The sequence below is a fragment of the Silene latifolia genome, chromosome 4 (assembly GCF_048544455.1).
Source record: "Silene latifolia isolate original U9 population chromosome 4, ASM4854445v1, whole genome shotgun sequence".
Lineage (NCBI taxonomy): Eukaryota > Viridiplantae > Streptophyta > Magnoliopsida > Caryophyllales > Caryophyllaceae > Silene > Silene latifolia.
In genome coordinates, this window is record NC_133529.1 from 98,293,499 (window position 1) to 98,305,336 (window position 11,838).

At 37.3% G+C, this 11,838-nt stretch overlaps 1 protein-coding gene and 1 long non-coding RNA gene across 6 annotated transcripts; both read right to left on the minus strand.

The window, feature by feature from the left end:
* Positions 1-4,163: 4,163 nt before the first annotated feature.
* Positions 4,164-7,141, minus strand: LOC141652343 (uncharacterized). Its single transcript, XR_012547157.1, has 3 exons — positions 7,047-7,141; positions 6,220-6,277; positions 4,164-4,406 (listed from the first exon to the last, which is right to left on the minus strand). It is a non-coding gene; the product is annotated as an uncharacterized LOC141652343 (long non-coding RNA).
* Positions 7,142-7,942: 801 nt separating this feature from the next.
* Positions 7,943-11,584, minus strand: LOC141653625 (uncharacterized). Of its 5 annotated transcripts, XR_012547473.1 has the most exons (6): positions 11,220-11,583; positions 11,007-11,074; positions 10,696-10,908; positions 9,890-10,003; positions 8,575-9,511; positions 7,943-8,301 (listed from the first exon to the last, which is right to left on the minus strand). XR_012547473.1 is itself a non-coding variant. In XM_074461455.1 (5 exons), the coding sequence occupies exons 2-5, from the start codon at positions 11,015-11,017 to the stop codon at positions 9,419-9,421; spliced, it is 423 nt and encodes a 140-aa protein (XP_074317556.1). In that variant the 5' UTR covers positions 11,018-11,074; positions 11,220-11,584; the 3' UTR covers positions 7,943-9,418. The 5 variants fall into 5 exon arrangements, 4 of the variants coding, with proteins under 4 accessions (XP_074317556.1, XP_074317555.1, XP_074317557.1 ...); XM_074461455.1 differs by having other exon boundaries at positions 7,943-9,511; positions 10,696-10,900; positions 11,220-11,584; XM_074461454.1 differs by lacking the exon at positions 8,575-9,511 and having other exon boundaries at positions 11,220-11,584.
* Between the last annotated feature and the right edge of the window lie 254 nt (positions 11,585-11,838).

The window sequence follows — 11,838 nt, forward strand, 5'->3', positions numbered from 1 at the left end:
CAAGGATTCCAAAAAACCAAATTTCATCAAAAATGGGCGATCACAAGGCCATTTTCGAAGCAATTTTCGAAATAGCTGAGAAACCGTCTCAATTTCACTCAAGTGCTCAATATTTGACGAAAATTTAAAAAGAATACATGGTTATGTTCCTAACATTGCCAATTATCCATTTATAATGTCAATTTTACAAGGCAAATTCATTTGGGGGAAAAGCCCCAAATTTTCGAAATTTTTGGGTTGAAAACCCTAATTTCTTTCGACCAAAATCAAGCAAATACAAATATTAAATCAAGAATGAGACACGTACCTCGATTAGTCATGATTAATGGAATGATTTGATCGAATTTTGACGGGTTTTCGTTGGAATTTGAGAGAGTTTTAGTGAGAATTGTGTTTTGTTATTATAAATGAAACACGTCTTCTGTCGAGTTTTTACTCAAACAGGGATGAGCTTGGGAAAGGACGCAGCACCTGCTGCGCCTATTCCAAGAGTCGCAGCTCTTGCTGTGTATCTTCTCCAGCTTCCCACCAGCTCAATTTTAAAAAGTTCGTTATAAGTTCGTTATTTGTGGGTCCATCTTTGGTGCGCCTCTTCTCCAACACCATATATCATATATTTGGTCTATTGGGCATTTATTTTTGTCCGGACAAGTATTTTATCTTCGAGCAGACTGCGAGCCGTCGCAGTATTTTATCTTCAAGTAGACTGTGAGCCGTCACAGTATTTTATCTCCTAGCCAAGATCTTTCATCAGGATTTCGCTTGCAGCAACGAGCGGATTTCCGACAGTGTTTCGACACGCCTCCATCAATACTCTATTATTTTCCCAGCGAGAGTTCATGACAGCCGATTGCACTTCTCGATAGACAGAGTTCGCTTGAGGCCGACGCAAGCAGATTCTCTCCAGCAGTTTCTATCGACGTCCTGCTGCCCTCAATATTATGTTTTGTTGGAGTTCGGAAAAGGTGTCATTCTCCGGATGTTCTCATACCAACCTTCTTCTAGGTTCCCTATCTACCCATGTTCCCAAACTACCCTAGTTTCCACCTATAGGATCATAGTCCCTTAGGACCGCCTTTCTCCGGGTTCATACGCCCAAACCACGGTTACCCTTAGGTCGCCTTCTCACCGATGTTTTCCTTTTAAGGTCCCACACCTTAGCATAATCCTTATATATCTTTTAGGTCTTAACCTTAACTCCTACGCTTAACCTTAGCTCCTACACAACTCCGGAAACATCTCAGGAAAGAAGTCTCAGATATGGTTTTTTCTTATGGATGGCGAGCCTCCTTACGTAGTCTAATGGACTTTAAACGACCCTCCCCGATAGTCGACAGACTCTAAAATGTTCCCGACGACAGGTCCTTGGTTCAGACCCCTTGAACCGCCTCGCGTCGCCATAGTCGTCAGGTTGTAATCTTCGATTGACCTGATGGATATACTATGACTTTCGCCTTGTCCAAGCCTCAGTCAAAGTGGGGGCTCTGTAGATACCTCATTTCTACACCTCCCGCAAGCCACCCGGTGATGATTGGGCCGCATGTTTGGTACACAGAACGATTTATGACAGTTCGTAAGTTTATCATCAAGTGATAGCTCAAATACTTGTGTCTACTCCTTGGTTGTCATCTACGCGCTGTTACGGTCGTTTTGACAGTAATCAGAGTTTATTTGGAGTCCGGGTCAAAAAACCGCTTCATTTTCTAATAACCGTTTAAAATGCCGAGTCGGAATGCTCTAGAATATTCCAAATATTTTTATTCCATAATTTAATTTTATATTCTTTTGGTAAAATATATCACGAAAATTTTATTTTAACGAATAAGGAAGTCGAGATCTACCTCCATAAAAGAAACGCGGAAATCTTTCTTCCGCAGGAGAAAACTTCTGGGGAAAGGACGCAGCACCTGCTGCGCCTCTTCCAAGAGTCGCAGTAGCTGCTGCGCCTCTTCCCCAGCTCTTTTCTGCATGTTTTCAGATCTTTTCGAGATTTGTTTCCAAAGTTTTAGTCATTCCATAATTCCTTCATGTGATTAGTATAAATAGGGACCTTCGTTCCTCATATTTCTCACACGAGTGTCCGCCCTTCTCTTCTCCCTTTGCATTCTAAGACCGTGCTCTAAGCTTATTGAAGTCTACGTGCTTGATCAATTGACCACGTAAGCTCGGATCCCTCTGAGTACCAGTCACGTTTGCATGACCGACGAATTTGACCAACTACACCTCAATTAATCAATCAATTTAATCTAAATCCTCTTACGAGGGCACTTTCTTCATACATTCGAGTCGAGCAATCACTAAACGTTAAATTAGTCAATCTCGTTTCGTCAAACATGTAAGTCTGAGGGTATAAATCCCATCTTTTACTATTGTATTTTATTTTTGTACCAATTAATGTAAGGTTTACGTCAAAAATATGCTTAAGAACGATTTCTAAAAACCCTTTTATCAAATTGTTTTTACGGATCAACAGTTGGCCGACGTCGAGAAGAAACGCAGCAACTGCTATGCCTCTTCGAAGAGTCGCAGCATCTGCTGCGCCTCTTCCAGAGGCTGCCGCAGTTCCTGCTTTTCTTCTTCTTCCTCGCTTCTCTGTTAGTTCGTCTTCTTTTGTTTTCTTTTCCTTATTTTCTTCTCTTTCATTCGCATATAGTATTTGTAACACGTGTTCTTAGAAATTTATTGCCTTAAATCCGACTTAAATCCCTTATAATCAATATTTGCGGGTTTTCGTCATCAAATCAAACCCGATTTTGGAGATTTGATTCGTTCATATCAAATCTCTGGAATTCGACTTTTGTATATGTTTTCATCTGTTTATCACGACTTTCGCATTGTTTCCATCTCAATAGTTTAACCTAAGTAACCCAAATTAATTTGTAATTAATTTCTGATTAGTCTTAATTAATTTCAATTCGCTTTGATTCGTTTGTATCGCTTTATGACCAATTTCCTATGTAAATAATATGCTAAATCACTTCCGTCTGAGTATAATATTAATAACCAATCATTAAAACACACAAACGAATATTAACAATTCGCAGTGCTGACTTCACAGCCAGAACTCACCTCAGGAACAGACGCAGTGACCACTGCGCCTCTTCCAAGAGACGCGGCATTGCTGCGCCTGTTCCGGGTTGAGTTCTGCCTCTGAACTTCCGTTCTTGCTTTGACCTAATTCTTTAATTACATATTAATCGACTATTAATCCTAATATCACCCTTAATCTGTTCGTATTTTCTAACCTAATTTATTTTCCTTGTTTTTCTCAAATTATCCGTCTTAAATATATTTTTGACGTAAATCAATTAAACCGTTGTAATTTATTGTAATTTTCATTATTGCGTTTATTTATTTGTTATATTGGATGATTAATTTACTTGATCTTTCACATGTAATCAATCTAACATCCACTTTGACCACATTGTTTGCTAAATTGCATCTCCACCGACTTAGTTAATTCTCACATGTTGGTTAACCTGTGGATGTTGCATTCCATGCATATAATCGACAACATATCGAGTATGAATAATTTCCCTAATCATTAGTAGAGGCCGCTATCGAGGCGGGCGGGATTAGGTGTTCATTAAAAGGACTTCCTAATAAGTACCCTCACCTCTTACTCCAGATCTCTTTGAACATCCGTGTTCATTGGCATCCACGAGAGTCATTCTAGACATAGAATGCTAAGGGTAACGAGTTCTTAGTGTCTGTGTCACTACTTTGTGTCTTGACATGACGCGAGGTATGCGAACGGTTTCCAATTTTCCACAATAAATTGGTGGCGACTCCACAAATGCAAACGCTTATTTTCCAAGCGCCCCCGTGGACCCCCCGTGTCCACATTGAGTTTGAATCATTTTTTCGGAAATTGACATTGTTTTTTTTGGTATGGTTTATAAGGATACGGTTGCACGAGCAAACTTAGAAATATGGGAAACTAATTCAAAATTGAGAATGCAGCTTCCCACCAATCATTTAGTTTTAGTTAAACCTGGACTACTTATCTTCATTAAGGATCCAGTGCAACATCAATCCTTGCAGGTTTCATCAAAAAATGTTTATACTGTCCCTGTATACAACATTAACAACAATACCCAGTACGCTCCCATCCGTGAAAGAAATACCCCAACTTTTAAATAGCAAAAATAAAAATAAAGGGGTGTACAAACACTACCATTACTTTATTAAACAGCAGAGGCTTACAAACGATATAAGAATAAAAAAAATATTTTTCAGAGACGTTACTACCGTATTTTCACTACAGAAAATACAAGGCTAAATTACAAAACGAGACAAGTTTGTCTTAGTACAGGTACTAAAAACCCTTCATTTTATTCATTACCAAAAGTAACAAGCTGTCATCACCGTCAAAACTCACCCCTTCTTACTCCCAGCATAGAAACCTGAAAAAAAAATATAAACATAATGGGATTTGCCAACCACCGGCTGAGTACGACTCCGTTTACCTCCACTGGCCTTATGTCATATTCTTTATTCATTAAGATAAGAATTTGCCACACCTATCGCACGATATCATAACTTATTAACTTACCAGTTTACAAAAGCTTACCATGGCCAATATGGTATCCAAACATATTTTGTCATTTTCATAATAATACATTTTGCACATCATACTAATGACGATATACCATTACTGAGGAGATAGACATTACGTATTTCACATAGGCCAACGCTCCTTTAGTTCATATGGAGCCAACGCCCCTTTACTTTATATGGAGCCAATGTCCCTGGAGCCAACGTTGCCCCTTTAATTCATATGGAGCTAACACCCCTACTGTGTACACAGTTTCGGTTTTCTGAATAATGTCATTTCAAATCAATAATCGTATCTCGAATGCTATAATTGGCTAATTATACATTATAACGACAACACCATTATCTCAGTATACATTCATAAGACGGTAATTAAAATAACATGTGAGCAGTATAAAAATCATAAGATGTAAATCAATAATAAAACTATTATAACCAATTATTTCTAATCTCTTATTTCAATAATATATAAAGGTAAAAAATTATTTTTATCGACAAAGGATATCGAAATCATACCTTATTATAAAGGTTGATAAGGATATGATGTAAGAATAGCTAGTTTAAGAAATACTCGTCTTACGTATTGCTTGACAAAGCCAAATCTCTCATCCGAAATATCTCCCTCTGTTTCTCTTACTCTACAAAGTTGATAACTTTTATGTTTTGGTTCGGTGGAAAAATGTTGGGTCATGCCACTCAAAAAGCCATGTATGAAATGAGTCAACGTGTAATTTTGCTTGAAAATCCTTTTTTTTTTTAAGCTATCATAACAGTAACATTTACGACATATGAAGTGTAACACCCCCTTCTTACCCGGCTAAGGTAATTGGGAGATTTTACCATCTCGGTTTCCTGAGGCGGTAAATCGGAGATATAATCAAGAAACATTTATTACAAATAACAAGTTTAGTGATTACAAACCATAAATGTAAACAAATGATAAATGTGAACTATATAAATTACAAGTCGACTACCATCTATGTCATCTATGCTATGCTACTCGACTCCGAGTCCAAAGCGCGGCCCAAATCCCGATCACGTCAACAAGCAAAATCTATACTTAACCTGCTCCCCATATGATCGAAAATATCATATGGATCGACACAGGCCACCCCAGAAATAAGTGACAATTACACAGACACACAAACGTCGGTTTCAATAAATAAAGTGTGACACAACTCAAAGTGTGTGAGTATGCAACATGACTATAATATGAATCAAATGTTATCAAACAACCACCACGCCGGTACCGGGACACGCCCAGACGTACCCACAACCACCGGTGCCAGGGACACCCCCACGACACCACAACTCACAAACAGGTATTGGGACACGCCCAGACGTACTGAGCCCGGATGCCAACCGGGTCCCATACCAGACGCCGTATCTCAACTAGTAGTCCCTCCAAACTGAAGTCATTAATGTGCACATCCCTCTTGGAGTGAGAAGCTCCAAGAGGCCACCCGAGCGTGAGACGGTTTCCCAACCGCCTCACGTCTCCTCAACAACAAATAACCAACCATGTCCTTCGACATACAAAACAGCACAAATATGCAAGATACCATATAACACGCCAATTACCGACTCATTCAATGCAATTAATGACAGATGACTCATTTAGCAAATAAACACAAATATCGAAACTGAGTACGATAAACCTACCTTTTAGCATACTCCATAAGCAATCCGAAGAATAATAATCTTCCACAAAAATCGTCACCTAAATGAAATAATTAAATACATTTAATTACTAACTAATCTAATTAATATATAATCATAATTTAATATAATTAAATTCAAATCCCGACTCGTACCCATTATTTAATAATTAAATCCCGACTCATACCCGTACTCCCTCCTTAACCCCAACACCCACCGCCTCCGCTGCCACCGTGGACCACCACCACCAGCCGTGGTGGACCATGACCAACAACCCACAACCACGGCAGCCCAAAACACGACACATGACCACCATAACAACAACACCGTACCACACACCTGACACCCACCTTGCCAAACACCACCAACACCTAGCCGCCAGCCACCACCGGCTCCCCCTCCTGCCGACACCAGCAACCACCCAGCAACACCCACACGACAACAACCATAGCAGCAACACGACAACCACCAACAACAACCAACAAAGACTCACGACCAAAACAGCCCGGCACCCTCCTTTTTACCCTTGATTTCCGCCACCTACAACTACCCTAACCACCACCCACGACCTCCACCGTGATATCCACTCCACCCACGACATAACCCACCCAAGGTCAACCCAAGATAGCCACAAAAGGTGGGGTATAAATCTGTCTTAAGACGGTCACATAACAATAACAATAAACCTATAAAAATGCTTGGTCAAACCACCATTTGGGCGGTCAACGGTGGTCCTATGTTGTTCAACGATGATCCTAGGGTGGGTCATGGTCGAGGCGGGTCAACAGTATAAATTAAATAATATATAAACAAGTTTAGGACGGTATTACCTTACGATTTCGAGGCGGAGGGACAAAATATCCATTTTCCTTTCCTTTTTCTCTCTTCTTCTCATTGTGTGGATTTTGTGAGATATTGAATGGATAAGATGGTGGATAAGGTGAGGAGGTATATATAATGGTGGGTGGGAGTGTATACATGTATACGTATACGTATTATTATTAATTATATTATTTTATTATTCCGTCTCATACATAACTCGTAGAAATATAATATAATATGTACAATTATAAAATACGGGGTTTTACAATCTTCATCCCTTAAAATGAACTTCGTCCCCAAATTTCGCCTCACTCTCTCCTTTCCTCAAGTCTCCTCAAATCTCATCACCGATTCTCAAGTACTCTCTCGGGGTTCTTACTGTCATCATCACTCTCATTATGCCAATCACTACTACAAATCCCTTGCATTGATGACACTTTTTTGAGCAATTTTCGACCCTTTAAAGCGTCACTTTTTCTTTTATTGACGCTTTTCAAAAGCGTCAATTTTTGGGCCGTTATTATTTTTTGACGCTTTTTTCGTCAGCACTTTTGACGCTTTTAAGTGTCTTCAATAATTATTGACGCTTCTATGTGTCACTTGATTAGACAGAATTAGGCGTCACACAGATATATAATGACACTTCAAGCTGTCAACCTCAGTGATGCATTTGGTCGTCAACTATGCCTTTTGACACCTTTTTCGACACAAATTGTCACTTCTTATCGTCACAATATAATTTGGGCTTTACGATGCATTTGGTCGTCAACTATGCCTTTTGACACCTTTTTCGACACAAATTGTTATCGTCACAATATAATTTGGGCTTTACTTTTGAGAATTTGATTTCTTAAAATCGTCACACAAATTAACCATTAATATAATGAATAGTACATCGTGCACGTGACTCAAGAATGAAAAATCTTCACGTCTTCAATTAATAATCAAAATAATTTGTACAATGTATGTATACTATACATCTTTTAAGTTAATAGAATAAGATAAATCTATGATCTAACTGAATGACATCCATCGGAGAGTAATTCTGAATGACGATAGCACAAGATTAAATCACTAAATAATCACATGACCTCGATAGATTTACTTATCCTCCTGGACACTAGCTTAGCTGCAACCTAACCATTTCATGAGTTATACCTGACCAGTTCATGAGTTACAGCAACGTCAAGTTGTAGAGCACACTTGATAATATCTATTCTCTTCTTGGTTGAAACAGCATGCATAGTTTCTCCGTAGAAAGACCTGGTATAATTACAAGTCAGTGATATAATCCACATTCATTGCATAATTCAATACCAATGGGAAGGGGAAAAGCAAGAGTGGGAAGAGTGGATATTTTCTACCATAATACATTATCTATTGGGCACCATAGTAAGCTAAGACTCAATGCATCATAAATAATTTTTTGAACTAATTTCTTTTCTAATCTCCAACCTAATAATAGTATAGTCTCTCTATAAAACAACATGATACTCAGTTGCTAGAAGTAGCTATGATAAAATACAAAAACATTACCCTAGTGCCTCAATGGATCCCATGAGAGCATAATCAAACCATTAAATGTCCTTTAATTTGAGAGTCAGCAGACTTATACTTCACATGCAACAAGACTTCAGTTAATATGAGACCAATAAAGGCTGCAGAAATTAACAAAGGATCCTCAAAATAGCAAAAAGACATGTCTTGGTAAATATTAGCCTCCAAGCTCGCTAAATTTTGCATTAACATTCCTAAACTAATAAGAAAACAGGGAACAGATAATCAATAATCAAACATGATGTTAGGACTTCAGTACTTCCCTTATAAAAGGACCTAATTCAGCTAACTTCTTGGTCAACCTTTTAATCTCTTTAGATGGCACCCTGGCTTTAGAAAAAAAAATAGAATATAGAATAACTATAAAATGCGGATGATAAGAGATGAAATTAAATATATATATATATAGAAATCTCAGACGCTTAACAATAGGTTTTAATGCTTAAGCAGAATATTTGAGAATTCACTATTATAGTTGTAACTTATAAGTAGCAAAATCAGGAAGGAGAAATAATAATTAACATTGCTACATAATTCAAAGTATAGGTGTAACAATATTTTCACACATTTGAAAACAAAAGGAGGAGCTCAATCCAAATGATAAATGAAGGTTTGTTGTCAAATGTATCACACTTGCACAATTTGGGGTTTGAACTCCAGCCTAGATGACAAGAGAAGAATCGTAGTTGAAAATTAGTCACACGAGAAATAACCTATGAAATAATACGGGAATAACGAACAAACATACCTTGGCCGTGTTGAAGACTACATTTTACAATAAGGGAGTATGCTTATAGACTATGCTGATAAATCATACGGAGTACTATTTATCATGGAATGTTACCCTCTTAGATGAGATGAAATGGTAATTGTAAAGAAAATCTACACAAGTCCCTTTCCCCGAGAAGACGTTAGCCTGTACAAGTACATAGAATTAGGATAACAATATCTGTATAGAGACTAGTATGAAAAGATCTCACTTGTGAAACCAAACCAAATCCTTATTTGTTAGAGCATGCTAAAAAACACACAGTTTATCATATCTGCTGCAATTGACAAGGAAACATAAAAAACCTATTGATTCCTCTGATTTGTTCTTCATAAAATAATCATAATGGCTAGCATTAACACATTAAGTTCATCAGACGAATTCTAAAATACAACTTCACTAACAAGTTTTCCAAGAAAAGCTAGAGAAACATAAAAGCATCATAGTCAGCTTAAAAAAAAGTAGAGACATGGAATACGCTACGATTACAAAGAGGGCTAGGTAAGGTAGATGTCAAACCCGTACCTTTCCTATAGGATAGGCAATTGGATAGCAGACTATCATTAATAGTCGCACAAGCCACGCAAAATGTGTACCAACAGCAAGTCCATATCTGGAGCAGTTGGGTTCAGGAATAACCTATATAAACAATTTGGAAAAAAATAGAATATTGCAAATGACTTGTAGAAATGGAAATGAAAAAAAAAAAGGAGAATACAACAGTACCGCTTTAGCATCATTACCTCTCCAAAAATTTGGATAAGAGCCACTAACATGACAATAGCAGCAAACTACTTGACAAGCTTGTTCAGGTATAAAGGACTATATCTGGAGAGTGTGGTACACTGGTGCGATAAAAAAATTTAATCACTATATTTTTTTTTTGGGAAAATGTAAGCTTCTCATTAAAATGATAAAAAGTATCTCATTACAAACAATATAAGGCATACTCCATAGAAGATTATAACCTCTAGACCCTCTTAATAATTTCGAACCATTCTAGGACTTTGACATTGTTACATTTCACATTACAGTTTTCAATTCTCATACTTACTTCCATTTTGACTCGATTAATCACTCTATTGACATCACTAACTACTATCTGAAAAATGAAAGAGTTCCTATGGATGTAAAGGAGCTAACTTTACAAGTTCACATGACATCTACTTATCCATGCTTTCCATAATGAGTAATTGATCCACTAAAAACGTGAGCAAGAAGAAACAAGAGAGGTAAACATGAGTTTCTACCAGAAATTACTATGTGACATTTGCTGATTACGAACCTAAAAAGACAACCAAAGCCAATAGAGAAGATATATAATTACGTACAACATGAACAAAATTGAAATTTGCGAGACCTACTTCTCCCACTTCTTTCCTGGTGTACTTCTCCATCTTTCTGTTTGGGTCGACACCAATAACATGAACACCATCATCACTGGCATAGTATTTGAGATTAGGATCAGTTCCAATCCTGATTTCCAAAATTTCATGAGCTTGTCCCTTCAACCGACTGAAAAGGTCGCGCTTGTATCTGCCAATCTTACCAGGTCACAGAAGTTATGATGGAGCCTTATACAAAAAATTCATACCGGAAAGAAGCAGTACATGAAAAAGTTCTCTAGTTGAATATGACTGACCTTGGATTCATATCCTTTCATCCTATTATTCATGACTGAGGCGAATAATTCCTCATACCAATCTAAATCTAAAAAATATCGAATTTACATCAAGTTAAATCTAAAATTTATTGTAATCAACTATATGTTACCATTAGCAACAAAAGAATTCACAAGATTCTAATCAATTGATCAAACAATTTCAAAATTGAAAAGAAGGATATTGAAGATAACCTCAAGTGGTTGTTGAAGGAAGTCGTATATTGAATCGTACACATTGACAGATGCGGCTGGGCACACGAAAGCGATTACTAGCAATAATAACGGTAAAAATCGATTCAATTATTGCTAGTAATCGATTATTGTCCACCAATTTTGGATTATTATTGAGAGATTTTTGCATTTATTATTTAGGGTTTTGTTCAATGGTTTGTAGAAAATGGGAGACGAAGATGAACAACGACGAATGTGTTTAGAGGTAGAATATCCTAGGCGCGTTAGAATTTTGGTGAATTTTCAATTTTTAGTAATTGCGCTCAAACAAAAACTAAGTATACATGATTATCTGGTCGACGCTCTATTAAAGCGTTAATAGTCAAGCGTCATAAATACAAGGGATTTGTAGTAATGAATATGATTCTCATCTCTCTCACCTGCTTTAAATTCCCAATTGTTACATTCAGTCCCCCTAAAAGAGAACTTTGTCCCAAAGTTCAACTATCAGACCTCATAGTTTGCTCTCATACGTTCACTACTAAATTCCACAAATGACTATGTTCCAGGTTCAACACTCTCTCTTACTCATTACAAATCCGTAATTAAACCTCATGTATGTAGTTATAATTCCATTGAC